The 18,172-nt window shown below is 36.9% G+C and overlaps 1 protein-coding gene across 7 annotated transcripts in view; it reads right to left on the bottom strand.

The window, feature by feature from the left end:
• Positions 1-897: 897 nt before the first annotated feature.
• Positions 898-18,172, bottom strand: part of nlgn1 (neuroligin 1) — a 269,285-nt gene continuing 252,010 nt past the window's right edge. For 5 of the 7 annotated variants that reach the window (XM_067387360.1, XM_067387362.1, XM_067387361.1 and 2 more), the window contains 3 exons: positions 5,894-6,079; positions 2,437-3,226; positions 898-1,732 (listed from right to left, as the gene is read on the bottom strand). In XM_067387360.1, the coding sequence (XP_067243461.1) occupies positions 898-1,732; positions 2,437-3,226; positions 5,894-6,079 (1,811 nt within the window). Of the gene's footprint in view, positions 1,733-2,436; positions 3,227-5,866; positions 6,080-18,172 lie in introns of all 7 variants that reach the window. The other 2 variants (XM_067387357.1, XM_067387358.1) reach the window with 1 other exon arrangement.

The raw sequence follows: 18,172 nt of genomic DNA on the forward strand, positions 1-18,172 counted from the left end.
ATGACTTAATCAGCAGAACAGCCACCAAGCAGATAAATTGTCATGCGTGTCGTGCTAAAAATATCCAGCCTCCCTTTGAGTCCACCAGTTTCAGTATAGACAGCACTTGTGTGATGAAGCTGTATCTGCCAGGAAGCCAATAAATTCCCCGCTACGCTCTTGAGGCAGATTCCTCAGTATCAACGCCCCCAGCCAGGGCTTAAAGAGCATGGGTGCTTTGTGTACATATCTAGATATGTAAATAGGTCCTATACAATAAAATCGTTCCCCCAAAAATAAATTGACAAAAAGGATTCAAAGACATTCAGTGAATGTCTCTATTGTGCATATTCTTGAGGATTTCTCATTCTCTCCTTTTTTCCCGTAGTATGCCGCATTCTCCACCAGAAGGAGTACGCATGCCTAAATTAGGTAAGCAGCATCTCCCGTCTGCTCTGAACAGAGTAATCTACAATCCAGCGCCCCGGGAAAACAATATGTTTCCTTTTGTTTACAAAGGGCCTCCCACACGTCATCTCTTCTGTGCTTCCGTCGTTTCCTCTCCGGGTAACCGAATCAAACCATTCCTCAAAGAATCCCAGACTGATAGTTGTTTCCAGGAAATGGCCCTGGTTTTGTCACAATATAAGGGTAAAAAATCATCTCTGTTTGTTTTTCATTACATCAGAAATAGTTTTTTTTTTTGTCTTTTTTGTTCGCGCCTTTAATATAAAATGATAGTTTTGCTCTCTAGGAACAAAAGCAGTTTGCAGTTCCTCCGAGCACCTGGAGTAAAGATATTCCTCAACTTAGTGCCATCACTTCCATCCGTTGTCACACTCATCATACTCCACATCTGCGGGAGTGTATGTGTGTGTGTATGTTTGTGTTTGTGTGTGAGAATGTGTGTGTGTGTGGCTATACTCTAGTGGTGGAGTGTGAATGAGGGTGTGGATGGGGCAGGGTATTATTCTGTCCACTGGAGTAACTGTTGAAGGGGTGTAAGGAGGTGAGGCCTGGCATGCTGTTGGGTATCATAGTGATGGTGTTGGGGGTCATGAGAGGGATGTCGTCCGGGGAACGGCGCATGGCAAGCGTATAATCAGGCGGGCAGGCAGTTCTCAGGACCACCTCGTGCGGGTGCATGGCCTCCCGGCACTCCCGCTCCAAGTCGCTGTGTTTCATTTGTAGAGACATGATCTCTTCTTCTTGAGTATGGGGCAGCTCATTGGCTGTGGTCCTCTGTGGGCTGCAACGCCGGTGGACCTCATGCCTTCGCTTGTCCTTCTTGTAGTAGAGTGCGGCGAAAGCCAAAATGTTGAGAAAGAGCAATGAAGCACCGACGGCGATGGTGACGCTTAATTCAGTCGAGTAGTCTCGCTGGTCCACTAAGAAAGGTTGGTTCTGGTTCTGGTTGTGGCTGTCCTGTGTTTCTGTGGGAAACGGTGTAGGGTAGGGCCTCTTGGTGTTAACCGGGATCTTCTTTGGTGTACGGGGAGTGACCTCGGGTGGAGGCAACTTAGTGGTTGTGGAAATGATCTGGGTGACCTCATTGAGGCTGTGGAGATGAGGCACCAGCTCCAGCCATAAGTTGACCTTATTGGCACGGTAATGTTCCTTGACACGGGGCTTCAAGCCAATGTGCAAGTATAGTTGGTCCTTTTGGTTGTAACGCATCCAGGCCACCTCCTCAAAGCGATTAGGCTTAGTGTGGATGAACTTGGTGTCCTGTGGAACTGGCTGGTTGGGGTCACTGAAAGGTAAAAGGAAGATTTCAGTACTCCCCACACAAAAGATCATTTCTACAATTCCTCTTTCAGATTGGACATGGAAATCGAGCACTCCATAAGACAAATATCACACAGTCCATTACAGACAAGTCTTAGGGGAGTGCCAAGAGACCCCTAATATTCTCTCAGTGCTCATTAGGGTTTCCTGACAACTGCTTTTAAAATTAACGGGAATATATCTGAGAGAAGAAATTACACATTTGCACACAAATTGATTTGTTGTCCTCCCATGAGATGATTATATGTCTAGGCAGCAATGTCATATAAACACTAAGCTCACTCTAAGTGATCATCAGCATTACTTTATTCACTGCATTAAACCTAAATTGAAGTAAACTAAATTGCTGTTGTGTAAAAAGCAGTTGCATAAATTTAATGTAGCATAACCTTGGGAATCTTAACAAGTATTTGTGAGTGAGAATGCATTAGCAAACAATTAAGCAATGATTAAACCTTAGGAACCCTGTAGCACTGTTTCCTGGAAACAACTAGGTATTGTACGGTAATCAATAGCAAATTTAATTCCCAAATTATGAGATGTTCGCATTGGAGGTCTTGCAACAAAACAAACTTGCATTTAATTCACTTCTAAATCTTCATTAATATCCATATTGTTTGCCTAAAGGATAATTGATTAGAAATAATGCCCTGTTGAATAGAGACTTACCCAGTCTTAGCAAAGTTGGTCCAGTAGGTCATTACCACAGCGCTAAGCATCACATCATTTTTGGAGAAGTTGCAGGGGAAGAGCTCAGTTGGACCAATCATGGGCAGCCCGAAAACATACGGGATCTCATCGCCATGTGCCGCATCAGCCCAGGGTGGGACCTGCTCCGTCTGGCAGTGATGGTAGAAGGCATAGAAATAAGTAGGCGAGCCAAAACTCGAGTGGAGGTCTGCCGTGGCCACAGCTGGTGCCACCCACTGATGATCTGTGAAGAGTGCCAGAAGGCTCTTTCTTCTGGTCTGTGGATTGTGGCGGTCAGCCCAGTCAGTGTACATAAACTTAATGGTCTCCCGAAGGATGTCTTTCCCCTCGGGGTAACCATATAAATCATCCACAAAACTTGACACGGCGTAGTCAAAATCGTTGGCTTGAACACCGTTCTCATTGTCCACAATGAGTTCCACAAACTTCAACCCCTCGCCTTGGTTGACGCCAAGCATGATGTCGTAGTTGAGGAACTCCCCTTGCTCCATGAGGATCTGAGGGTCATCGGGAATTACATCACCATCAATGACGGGTCCAAAAGCGATGTGGTAGCGAGCAGGCTGGATGTCCTGCTCCACTAGTTCTTTGTAGTGTTTTTTCTGTAGGCACTCTACCATCTCTACTGTATCTTTGAGGTTGCACCCCACCTTCCTGGCCAGCATGCGGGCATACTTGGCCGGCTGAAAGCTTACAGCCCAACTGGACAAGGCTGTGCCACTTTGGGCTATGGCCCTTTGGAAAAGACCTGTATAAGAAAAACAAAAGAGAATCACAAAGAGAACAACTGCTACATGCCACAGTAGGGTCCAAATGTCTGAGACCACTAATGACAACTTTTTTATATTTATTTGAAACAACATATTTCTTTACAAATTATGTTAGTGAAAAAAATGTAATAACATTTTACATAGTCAAGAAATAGTGCCAAATTTTAAATAATACTGAACAGAATATTAAACAAGATTAAATATATAAAAATAAAACAAGAAAATATTAAATAATAATAAAAAAAAATCTCTGTTTTCTTAAATCCGAAACTTTAAAACTAAACTTTAATTCTGCATATATATGGAAAAAAGGGAAAAAAAAGAAAATAGGTTTTCAATGTGCTCTCAGACTTTTGGACCTCACTTGTAGGCTATTTACACATTAAGCGCTCCTCAGAATTCAATCCGGAGCAAATAAACATCTTGGTTGAGCTGTTTTTATGCAAATCTTAAATGGTTTGGGAAAAGAGGCCATGCAAGTCAACATTCTAATGCTGATGAACTTGAATGCACAGGGCTGATCAATATTTCACATTGTTGTGCAATTTTAGGGAGGAAATGTGACTATTTAAAGAATTTAATTATAGCGCATTAATGGTAATTAGCTGTTCACACCCTGTAAACCCCTTTCACCTATAGATGTCAAGAAAATTGACCCATACCATTGAAGAGAAGCAGATATCATGCACAAACGTCAAGACAAAAAAGCAAGTGAACAAGCAAGAGAGAAACTGTGTGCGTGTGAGAAAGACAGATAGAAAGAGCAAGAGAGAGGAAAATTGAGTTATTCTGTTACCATGACAACCCCTGGGATCTCAGTCTTAACAGTGCAGTTATGAGTAAAAACATGTTCTTACTAAAGAAGACAAAAAAACTATAAAAACACATGGAAATGAAATGAAGATAAGGGGATGTTTCAGTTCGCAATTCAACGAAATGGTGACAATTTTGTATGAACAGATGAATATATTTGTGAATGGATACACTGCTAAAATTTAAAAAAAGAAAAGGAAAATATGTGAAAAACATGAAAATGATTCAAGATTAAGCAGTGCACGGTTTGCCTCAGGGCAAAACAATCGCATGGCACACTAAAGTCTCTTCCAAAAGTGTCTCTGGGTTCATTTGAATGATAGTGACAACCTTAAAGCAGGTCTGTGCCAGGAGACCTCTTCACAAAGCAATCTTCCAAGCAGAGAGACTAAAAATGGAATTAATGTATTTACCCTTTTTGTGCCAATGGAAGGTGAATGGTGTATTTGGACAGTGTGCTCATGGCGTGCCTGGTGATGTGTATGGACTCGACTAAATAAAGATGGGAACATGAAACGACTCAGGGAAATTTAATTTCCATAAACAGGTTATATCAAGTCAAACGAAATGAGTTTGCAGCTTAAAGCTGGGCCGATGAAGGAACTGCTGTGCAACTTTTTCGGCAACTTTGTTGGGTTTAGAAAGTTTGGGCTCTGGGAAATTGAGCATTATTTTGAACACTTATTTTTATTTTTTTTTTATCGGGGTACTAGACCCTCAGTAGTTAACCTGATTATAATCATTAGGGCTGGGCGATATAGTTATTTTCATTCAGAGGACTGAAAAAATTCAAACAATCCCATTAGACAAAAAGATTCACTATGTCAGGTTCAAACTAAAAAAAGTAATAACCATTTCAAAATAATTATAATAATAATTATAATTAATAATATAATAATATAATTAATAATTCAATATAATCAAACAGGTTTTTGGAATATTTAAATGTATTTATACACACATGTATTTATACTTATTTATATAACAGCAATATTGTTTACATCTTTGTAAAAACTTAAGGCAGTGGCTATTTGCACTAGGTGAAAATAGCAATAGATTCTATTTACACCATGTAAAAGTATCAGATCTTTGCAATAAGAGTAAATAGTAAATATTTGCACCTCAGTATTTTTGTACATTAACAGAATGCAATAATATCACGTGTAAATGATTATATTTATTAAAATTATTAATAGGATGCTGCCTTATTGGGAGAATAACCTCCCCCCCACCAACGCACACACACACACCTTCCCCTAATCCTACTTAATAAACACTTTTAATATTATCAAACACTCATTTGCAGTTTATTTCCACTATTAGAACACTATTTTAATTTTTATTAAAAATAAACGCGAGCTCAGCAAAACGCGGATTTGAACCCGTGTCAATCGCGTTAAAAGGCAGGTCTGCAAGCCTTACTCGCTATTGCTGTGCAAGTGAAGACCTTGAATTTCATGCGTCTTTTTTAAAAATTGAGTGGCCCAACCAGACATTGGTGGCGGAGCTATTGTAAATAGCGTTTGCCAACAAGGGACGCTATTTGCACTTAGTGTAAATAGACACTTTGAAAACTTAATATATATTGCCAGCAAAATCACTACAATCAATCAGTCATCAATAGCCCAGCCCTTGTGATCAATTTTTATTTTTTTATTTTTATATTTTTAAATGAATACATGGATAAAAAAGCACGAAGATGAACTTCAGCCATTCCAACAGACAAGACCTTTTATATGAGCTCATAACACAAAGCTTTAGCATGCAGACAAAAGTTGTCAGAAGTTAAAACCTCTGCATTGTACCTTTGGTTGAATTGCTCCAACGGTTACCTTCAGAATAATGGGAAAGAGTCAGCAGGTTGACACATGAGGCACCTGCCCCAGACCCAAAAACAGTAATGCGTAAAGGGTCACCCCCAAAGAATGCAATGTTTTCACTCGTCCAGCGCAGGGCCTGGATTTGATCAAGAAGTCCATAGTTTCCCTTGGCTGCCTGGTCTCCTGTGCTCAAAAAACCTGCAGAAAGAAGAAAGAATCAAATCAGTGTTTGTATGCATTGCAGTGCAACTTTAAAAAGATCGAAAGCTATTGAAATATTCAATAGCAAAATGCAGTTGAAAGTACATCAGAGAAAGTGACACATTTCTGAAATGAGGGGAAAACATTCTCATCCCTACTTTCAAATACTTTTTTTTAACTACCATGAAATGTTATTATCGCACTTGTTCACTTCAGGAAAGCTTATGTAAACAGTTTTTAATAGTTTTTATTTCTTGTATATCACAGTTGGCTCCTCCTCTGGCAGACAACACTGTCAATATTTTTTGATTAAAGGCAGCATCATTTTATAGACTATTTTGGGCCTATTATTATTATTATTTTTTTAAAAAGTAAAGAAATGTAATAAAAGTAATAACAGTAATGAAATTATATCAACCAAAGATATAGAACAGTTCAAGCTCTGTTCCAAAGCCTAGAGAGCCCCCTATGTAGGTTGCATTTTAGGGGATTATAGACAGACCTTTATAAATTACCTTTATATGTAAGTCATTGCATATATCCTTTGCAGAGTAGGCAAAATACATTGTGACAAACTCAGTGAAAAAAATAAAAAAATAAAACAATCTAAGCTAGAGGATGAGGATGAATCGCAATTATAAACTCATTCAAACTAAAAAAAAAAGATTAGAACAATAGTTCAATCTGATTTGAAGTGCAGTATTTTACCCAATATTCCTGTATGCTATAACTATAGATGATTGTAATGTTAGCTTAGCAACATGCTAACAGCAAACTCTACTGAAATCAGTGGTGAGTAGAAACTCCTGTGGCTTTGTGTGAGAAATGCTTTTTGAATGACAGAGTACATCGCAACATGAAAAATCTTTCAAATCAAGTCAGGTTTTGTTTCAGTTAGGATGCTACCTTAGAGGTTAGTTGCCTATGTAGGCAACAAGGCAACTCACTACGTTTATTATTATTGTATGTTAGCAGTGTAGTTCTTAAAGGCATAGTTCACCCCAAAATGAAAATGATCCCACGATTTACTCACCCTCAAGCCATCCTAGGTGTAAATGACTATCTTCTTTCAGATGAACACAATCAGAGTTATATTAAAATATATCCTGGCTCTGTTGAAGCCCAAAAAAAAAGTGCATCCATCCATCATTAAAGTAATTCATACGGCTCCAGGGGGTTAATAAAGGGATCAATACTTCATGCGTCCGGTCAGGGGTTACTTTTTTGCCGTAAATCGATGCATACGGCCGCCTGCTGGAAACTAGTTATTATAGTTAATAAAGTTTTAAATATGGATATTTTTCTTACAAAAATCCTTTGCTTCACTTCAGAAGGGCTTTATTAACCCCCTGGATTACTTTTATGATGAATGGATGCATTTTTTTGGGCTTCAAAATCTCACGCCCCCTTCACTACCATTATAAAGCTAAGAGCAGGAAAATTATTTAATATAACTCCGACTGTGATTGTATGAAAGAAGATAGTCATATTATATATGGAATGGTTTTATTTTGGGGTGAACTATCCCTTTAACTACATTAATCAACATTACACTGCTTGTCTTTTTTTTTTAAATTTGCTTTGGTTTGATCTTCTTGCTTGGTTTGGTCAGCCAGTGGAACCACAGCTCTCTGGGGTCACTGGAGAACGTAACTGTTGTTTTACCCCTTGACGTTAACTTAAGTGCACTCCAATTAACAACAAAGTTTGTAGCAATATATTACAAATGTCAGTGAGAAAATTGCGATTACAGAGAACTAACCCAGTGGTGCGTTTTAATGGAAAACTAGTCACTAACTACTTCACTACAGTTGCTTATCCTGGGAATAAACCTACATCCTGAGGGTGCTTGTGGAATACCTGATTGTGTGTATGTTCAGTGAATAGATGACCGTTTGGGTCTTGTAATTGCCCTCGCACTCCCAAAACACATGAAAAATAATAAAGCCACAAAACAAGTGTTCTATCGAAAGCTCATTTACAGTCGCAGATGACAAAACACTCCGAAATAACTCTGGTTCTGTACACAAAGCACACACACACACACACACACACACACAAATCCATCTGACCCTTCCTCGGCTACCTTCCTTTTGTTAATTGAGTTCTTTATTGGATTTAATTAATCTAGTTGTGTTGCAACATCAAGAAGTTGATCTCCTGGAAGTGGCCGTCGAATACAAGCACGCATTTAATTGATTCCATTTAGCCAAGGCAGTGTGCAGAGCAAATCAAAAAGACCAGGCACAGGCTCGAAAATGATTAGCAATCAAATGGCAGGCTGTCAGGTGCTCATGCCTGCGGCGCAGAGCCGTGAGCACATTTGGCTGCTAACACAGGCAGGCGGCAGCCCGCTTTCCATCCTCATACATGCAGAGAGGTGCAATCCAATCATGGGGAACAAAAGGGCCTCCCTCTGCTCGGACAGTGAATAGCCTGGGCTTGTGAATGGAAGTGTATTTGGTACAATGTGGAGAAAACAGATTCACAACAATGCGCTTTAATGAGACAGGCAATAATCATGGATTTTTATCACAGTCAAGGAGTGCTCTGGATTTGTTGTATAAGCGTTATTGGCTCATTTCTATGAGATTCAGAATCTGCGGAACACTGTCCATGGCAGTTCCCAGCTAACAAAAATATGTTCTAAGAATGTTTTGATAATGTTGTTATGAAAACTCTATTTCTGAATGTTCTCTGAATGTTCAAAACGCCGAACATTAAGGAAACATTCCATCTTAGCATTCTTCAAACATTATGGGAATGTTACTGTTGGACGCTCTCTGAACATCCCCAAAAAAAAAAAAAAAAAAAGTAACATTTAAGTCACTCCGCTTCATGCCTAACAACACCCTTCAGCCGTGACTTATTCACGCTACAGCACAGCCTCTCGTACCTTATTGCTTTTATAAAATGGTTACCACAAAATACAAAAATTAAAGCCAAAAATATGTATCAATGCAACTTTCATGAAGTAAACTGTCACTAAAAGCCTTCATTCCGCCGGAAAAAATAGTCCCTGACCGTGAAAAGCAACAGAAGTTACATTAATACGCCATTAGATGGCGCCAAAGACTGTCTTTATGAGTGAGTCAGTCAGTAGCGAAGATTTTGATTCACTTTTTTGTTATTATTTAAAAACACTAATTTAATAACATTTGAAATGTAATCTTTAGCAAATCTAAAAATGAATATCCATTTTTCATCCATTTTACTTTATGCTGTGATGCTTAAACTTACTTTAAAATGACAGATTTTAGTTTTATTTTATATAATTTTATATAAATTGGATAGAATATCCAATGAAGGATGGAATATATCATCCATCCTCTCAAAATACAAAGTTCTGATGACTTCAAAGTTCCTTCTTCAGATTATTATCACATTTAAACTGCAAAAAGTGAAGCACAACTCACTCAATAAAACTGAACATTTCATTGCAAGCTATTCCCGTACAAGGTTAACAACACTCAAATACAGAGTGTTGATCCTTGGATGTTGTTGGTCTAAGATAACCAACCTCTTGTCTCATAGATAAGCAAAAAGAGATTTAATCCACTTCCTGTCTTTTAACAGAAATCAGGAAATTTAAATTCTGTAAAGTAACATGCAAAAGTAACCTAAGTAATGTGTTTATTACAGTAACCTGAAGCCCTATAGACTTATAATGGTCCAAAAAGTCCAATAAATAAAAATGGAATCAGACTGCTATCGGGTGGCACACAGAATTCACAACTAGATGAAAAAGCAACAGAGCAGCTTAGTTCCAAGTGCCATGTACTTAAATGAATTCCTTTTGGAACCTTAGCAGAAGGTTTGAGATGTTAAATTAATCCCGGTTTTGACTTGAGAAGGTCAGAGAAGGTAAAAGAGAACAAGACCAACCAAATAAAAGAAAGAAAACTGGATTCCCTCAAAGCAATGTGAGAAGTGATAAAAAGAGAAAAAGGCATTACTGTACATTCCTTTCAGGGTTACAAATAAAGAGAGATGGCAGCAGCAGGATCAGTCCCAGAGATGTTGCATTAGAGCATTTGCCAGTTCGGGTCTCTTTCCAAAAAAGAAATGTCGCAGCCAGACCGTTGGCGCTTTATTTGTCTGTTCTGTCTCTACTCACCCGGCAGTGAGACAAATTGGCCCTCCTGTTGTATTTGGGTCCCTAAAAATATTAACAGTATGACAACACCTTCATACTTTCCCTTCCCATTGCAGAATTATCATCCATTTCAGGAACTTCAAGACTAAAAGCAGATGCCATCTGTTCCCATACCACAGGCTGGCACCTGAGAACGCAAAGAACTCCAAAACTGCAAGAGGTGATGAAATGAACTGCCAGAAGTAGGTTTGAAAAGGTTACAGTCACTAAAATGATGGCAAGACTGAGTCACTGCCTCAAGTGGTAATTAGCTGTACTGCATGCTGTTAATTAAGGAGTAATGTATAGTGACCACAGATGGTATGAATTACTGGCTCGGAGCATTGTCTCTGTCAAAGGAAATTAATACACTAAAGGTTGGCACAGGCTAACAACAGAATCCACTCCAGGATCCCGACTGAATTTGACTTGACAGACCTATTCCTGTCTTCATTGCTTTGATATGCAGAATCCGAAACCTGAAAACTGCTGCTCCGGGCAAAATACACAGAATTTTATTCAATTTTTTTTTTCTTTGGGATATTACATTAAAGTAACCCACTTTCTTTCAGAAAAAATCCATCTCCTTTTATTTCCCTCCTCTCCAAGGAGGATGGATCAGTGACATGCTGAATGCCTTTCATGTTAATATTTCGTGAAAAATAAACACTAATAAAAAATAAATGGCTGCAGAGTTTGCAACATTACTGTTGAAAAAATGCAGTCCAAACAAATATATGGCAGGGTAATCTTCCCTGTGTAAATATAGGTAATGAAAGTTAAATGTACATTTCGATAATGGAATGGATTACAGTATTAGACCTAGACATTGGATGTTGCATTATTTAGCATATTTTACAGCTGTCAGATTCTTATCCTGTTAGCATCCTTGTCATATCCCATTTCAGTGGATTGAGTAAATGAAATTACCTTTAGGTAAGGCCTACTGTTTGCTGACTTGGATGAACATCCTGCAGTATCAGTTCAATAAACATTTTTGTCACATAATTTAGCACAACTTCGATTAACATATTGCAAAAGAATAAAAAGCATAATGAAGCATAACATAATTAACAATATTAACAGTATAACAAAGCAAAACATAACATAAGAGTAACATAAGAAAAGTAACATAAGAAAAAACCTAAATTAACATACCATTATACAACATAACAACTTAAACATAACTCAGACATAACAACATAGCTGTAGCACAGTAAATTACCTAATATAAGGTAACATAACCCAGAAGTAGCGCATAACATAACATAACATAACATAACATAACATAACATAACATAACATAACATAACATAACATAACATAACATAACCCAAACATAGAACAAAAACATAACATCAAAAACGTAACCCATATTGTAATGCAATCGAGCAGTAACATAACATAAAATGTAAATTAACATACCATTATTCAACATAACAAAACATAAACATAATAGACATAACAACCTAGCTGTAGCATAGATGTACTATATAAACTAATATAAAGTAACATAAGCTAGACATAACATAATCCAGAAGTAGCACATAACATAACACAACACAACACAACACAACACAACACAACATAACATAACATAACATAACATAACATAACATAAAATGACATGACATAACAACCCAGACATACCACATAAACATAACATAATGTAACGTAACCCAGACATATTGTAATGCAATCAAGAAGTAACATAACATAAAATATAAATTAACATACAAAACAAAACATAAACATAACAGACATAACAACCCAGCAGTAACACAGATGTAGTATAGAAACTAATATAAAGTAACATAACCCAGACATAACATAATCCAGAAGTAGCACATAACATAACGTAATGTAACACAACTCAGACATTATCTATACGTAATCAGACGGAGCACTTAATATAAAATAATTCACACATAGCATGTAACATAACATAACATAACATAACATAACATAACATAACATAACATAACATAACATAACATAACATAACCCAAACATAGAACATAGAACAAAAACATAACATCAACCCAGACACGTAACGTAACCCATATTGTAATGCAATCGAGCAGTAACATAACATAAAATGTAAACTAACATACAATTATTCAACATAACAAAACATAAACATAATAGACATAACAACCTAGCTGTAGCATAGATGTAGTATATAAACTAATATAAAGTAACATAAGCTAGACATAACATAATCCAGAAGTAGCACATAACATAACACAACACAACACAACACAACACAACACAACACAACATAACATAACATAACATAACATAACATAACATAAAATGACATGACATAACAACCCAGACATACCACATAAACATAACATAATGTAACGTAACCCAGACATATTGTAATGCAATCAAGAAGTAACATAACATAAAATATAAATTAACATACAAAACAAAACATAAACATAACAGACATAACAACCCAGCAGTAACACAGATGTAGTATAGAAACTAATATAAAGTAACATAACCCAGACATAACATAATCCAGAAGTAGCACATAACATAACGTAATGTAACACAACTCAGACATTATCTATACGTAATCAGACGGAGCACTTAATATAAAATAATTCACACATAGCATGTAACATAACATAACATAACATAACATAACATAACATAACATAACATAACATAACATAACCCAAACATAGAACATAGAACAAAAACATAACATCAACCCAGACACGTAACGTAACCCATATTGTAATGCAATCGAGCAGTAACATAACATAAAATGTAAACTAACATACAATTATTCAACATAACAAAACATAAACATAATAGACATAACAACCTAGCTGTAGCATAGATGTAGTATATAAACTAATATAAAGTAACATAAGCTAGACATAACATAATCCAGAAGTAGCACATAACATAACATAACATAACATAACATAACATAACATAACATAACATAACATAACATAACATAACATATAACATAACATAACATTCTTAATATAAAATAATTCACACATAGCATGTAACAACATAATGTAACATAAACCAGACATAGCACATAAACATAACATCATCCCAGACACGTAACGCAATGTAATGTAACATAACCCATATTGTAATGCAATCAAGAAATAACATAACATAAAATGTAAATTAACATACCATTATACAACATAACAAAACATAAACATAAGAGACATAACAAAGCACAGATGTAGTATATAAACTAATATAAAGTAACATAACTTAGACACACCATAATCCAGAAGTAGCACATAACATAACATAACATAACATAACATAACATAACATAACATAACATAACATAACATAACATAACATAACATAACATAACATAACAACCCAGATATAGCACATAAAACGTAAGTAACGTAATGTAACCCAGACATATTGTAATGCAATCAAGAAGTAACATAACAAAATGTAAATTAACATACGACATAACAAAACATAAACATAACAGACATAACCCAGCAGTAACACAGATGTAGCATATAAATTAATATAAAGTAACATAACAAAATCCAGAAGTAACACATAATTCAGACATAATCTATACGTAATCAGATGGAGCACTTAATATAAAATAATTCAATCATAGCACGTAACAACGTAACGTAACATAACATCCGTTGGCAAGTAGAGCCTATGGTCTGATGTGGGAGGGCCGTTTAAGGGTTCAGTAATGTGCTAATTACATTAGGTGCTTGCTGAGTAGCATGGGGAGCTTAATGAAGGTTAATGTAAATACTTGCTCTTCACTTATTCCACCTCGCTAACTTTCCTTAAGGGATGCACAGCATCTTCTGACAGGGCCAAACAACTGCTGTGAATCTCCAGCCAACACCACAAACAGCACCAACCAACAGTCTGTATGAGTTGAGTTGTTTGCGATAGATTTATTAATGGAATTTAATGGTTAAATAAAATATGGCTTTGAATAATCATGAAACCTCATGAATTATACACATTTTAAAAATAAAATCTTTACAAGGTGAGAAGTGTCTTATACTGTATGCACTGTTGTGCATTGAATCTCTGACCAGTATTCTCAGCAAGAGACAATTCTAGTAGTTTTTTTATTAGCACTGAAGATGATGCTAATATAATTGTTGAAAAATGATGTATAATTACAACATGCCATGCAATATATTTTATCCTGAAATTAGATCTTAAATCTGAAGGCACTCAAAGATTCTCCTTTTGTGTTCCACAGAAAAAAATAAAAAAAAATAAAAATAACAATAGCAAGTGAAAGTGAGTAAATAATGACAGAGTTTTCATTTCCTTTAATATAATCCATTTGTATAGTAGTTATTTTGAATCTAAACGTAATTCAAATGCCTGACAGGTGGCATAACAAAATAGCTCTGTGGATGTATTGCAGAGCACAATCTCTAAGTTCTAACACCAACAGGATGCAATAATTGTTCTTAAAATACTGCCATGCAACATACATGAAAGCCCCAAACTGCAGCCCAGCCTTCTTTGAAATGTGCTTCTTGGTAGTTGCATTGCTTCAAAACCTGATCTGAATTGTTAACCAGCTCCCTTTCCATAGAAAAGAACAACATTTGCATACAGATAACAGCCTTCTGCGGTTTAACACACACACATACACACACTCCTAGCAGGATGGGGAAAGAGAGTGAGCGCGAGAGGGAGAATAAAACCTTTTCATAAGAAGTGAGAGTCTAAAGATAGCCCTCCATCTTTTTTCCCTCTTGCTCCTCTCCAGTGCACATCCTGGAAATATTCCTCTCCTCTGACATGTGTGAGAGCAAGAGAGTGCAGTTGAGTGCTGTCTTCCAGGTGGCCCTATCGCTAGAAAAAAAAAAAAAAAAACGCTGAACCAGAAAGCACTCTTATCTAACAGAGTACATCCAGATATTTTTTCATTTTATTTAAATATTTATCTTTATGTCGATAATCATCCAAGGCTTTTCCGGGGACTGAGGAGAGCGCAGGCATCCCCCATTCAGTGACAGAGGCATACGGGTGTTTCTTCAACTACAGGCACTTTTGGACTACCAGTATCACAAAAGATTTTTTTCCCTCCTGAATTCTGTACATAAAAAAAAATTAAATAAATGATGAGAGCATGAGAAAAAGTTTTCATGTGATCTTCGCATCTCAAAACAAAAGTTGAAATCTGTTAGTTTTAATAAAAATCTACCCCGGGGACATCAAAGTGGCCGTAGCTGAAGGAACACCCAAACATGACCTCAGAAACCTGCATGGAACCTGGAGGCAAGGTCTCACTAATGAGCCCAGACGAAGGAGGGAATGATGTGGAGACGAGCCCCATTGCCCGCTCCCTCCAGTAACAAACACACAGCTTTGAAAATGTCATCTCACTTCTGCAGTGGTGACAGTGCCGTCTGCAGTCAAGCGGCCCACCGCTGAGCCAGACACCATGTGTTTAAAAAACTGCATTTGTGACAATCTTTGTCTGTCAACACAACATATCAGTTCACTTCAGGGAAAAATAGCAGTGTCTTGGAGGTTCGAGAAATGTGCTCCAATACGTTGTGTAACTGCAATCATGTAGGAGTTTGAATTTGAATTGCATCTAGGATCCAAAATTAGCACTCAGCATACAAACACAAGTATAAATTGGCTTTTCCGAGTTATTAACCATTTTAGACACAAAATGAAAATAAAAGGAAGAAAATCATAATAACTCAGAGGCACAGGGCTATTTTGATTGTGATGTATACGTGTGACATAATGGCTCATGTTGTTTCAAGAAATGAATCGAGAAAACAATAAACCTGCCATTTTAGTTTATATATATTTTGAATGACCCTGCTTGCAATTCTTCACTTCTTTCCCATAGAGTTTAATGTACCCTTTCAGAGCCAAAAAGAATAAAATAAAATAAAATAAAAAAGTGTGAGTTAAAATGTGAATTAATGTGGAAGACCTAGTGACCTTGAGCCATTAAACACAGCTTGGATATTGAGCACATCTCCATAAATATCATTTGTAATTACCAGCAATCAGAAATGTTTAGTTTTCACTCGTTGAGTCAAACAAATCGAAGATATTATGTTATGTTGACTTGATCATCTTGCCAGACTGCAGTGAAACCAAACCAAACAAGCTTCGATCTCAGACTACACTACTATCTTTCATAATAATGGGACAGTCAGCCCCAAAACTATTCAGAGAGTCTACCTGCATTCTTAAGTGTATAGTCTCTGCAGAACCAGACTTGCAGAAAAGGAAAAAACACATACTGGAGTAAAAAACAAACAAACAAACAAAAAAAAATAGTTGTCGAGGCTTTACTATGGTGGCGCTAAAGGGCATAAGGGACATTAAAGGGATAGTTCACCCAAAAATGAAAATTTGATGTTTATGTGCTTTCCCCCAGGGCACCCAAAATTTAGGTGACTTTGTTTCTTTAGTAGAACACAAATGATAATTTTTAACTCCAACTGCTGCGGTCTGTCAGTCGTATAATGCGTGTCATTGGGAATTCCATATACAAGTTAAAAAAAAAAATTGCACAGACAAATCCAAATTAAACCCTGCAGCTTGTGACGACACATTGATGTCCTAAGACATGAAATGATCGTTGTTTGTGAGAAACGGAACAGTATTTATATAATTTTTTACCTCTAATACACCACTATGTCCAACTGCCTTGAGCATCCGGTGTGTGAGGGCTGAAAACACGCTCTGATGCCGGAAGTGATCTCTCACGGTATACCTCAATGAGTGTGAGATATCACTTCCGGCGTCAGAGTGCATTCAGACCTCACTAACCTAACCTCACTGCCTAATGTGGAGGGCAGTTGGTAATAGTGGTGTTTTAGAGGTAAAAAATGATATAAATACTGTTCGGTTTCTCGCACAAACCGATCGTTTTGTGTCTTAGGACATCAATGTGTCGTCACGAGCCGCAGGGTTTAATTTGGATTTGTCTGTGCATGTTTTTTTTTTTTTGACTCTTATAGAAGGAGTTCCTATTGACATGCATTATACAACTGACAGACGGCAACGGTTGGAATTAAAAATCATCATTTGTGTTCTACTGAAGAAACAAATTCACCTACATCTTGGATGCCCTGGGGGTAAACAGATAAACATCAAATTTTCATTTTTGGGTGAACTATCCCTTTAACCAACCTAACTTTAACCATTAAAATGTCAAGTTGCTCCAGACCACCAGGGGCAGTGCAAAACAGGAGCAGTTGTTTCCAATTAAATCTAAAATTTGAAGGACCCCCCATAATTATGCATATTTATATAGAAAAACTAGACATTTGACAAATGTGTTCAGTAAATAAGGGATAATGTACAAATATAGCCAGTCATTAGTGCAAAATAAACACCAACAGGTTGCTCAGGGCTGCGTTTCCCAAAAGCTGGTGTCAATGATTTTACAATCTACTAAGGCTTACGATACTTTTGGGAAATGCAGCCCTGGTCTGATTGTACTATTATAATATTTGGATACTTACAAAAGATATAATAATAAATAGACAAGAAATATTATTTTGGAGTGTCTATTTACACTAAGTGCAAATAAAGTCCCTTGTTGGCAAATGCTATTTACACTAGCTCCACCCACCAATATCTGGTTGGACTACTCAAGTTTTAAAAAAGACAAAATTAAACGTCTTCAGTGGCGCAGCAGTAGCGAGTAAAGCCGCAGTCACACTAGACTTTGAACGTGCGAAATTTCGGACAAATTCGGATGCTGTAACGGTCGTGATATGATGTCACGGTCTACAGCGTCTTTTTTATAAACATGAATTCAACACATAACTTAAAGTAATACATTTAAAATGTAAAAATATAGAACCTACTCGACTTTACTGCAAAAATATAATTCTTTTAATTCAGCCAAGAGGTCATGCCATGACAAATCGATCTTCTACTGGTCGCACGTCTTCACGTGATGCGCATTC

Source organism: Chanodichthys erythropterus, chromosome 6 (assembly GCF_024489055.1).
Source record: "Chanodichthys erythropterus isolate Z2021 chromosome 6, ASM2448905v1, whole genome shotgun sequence".
Taxonomy (NCBI): domain Eukaryota; kingdom Metazoa; phylum Chordata; class Actinopteri; order Cypriniformes; family Xenocyprididae; genus Chanodichthys; species Chanodichthys erythropterus.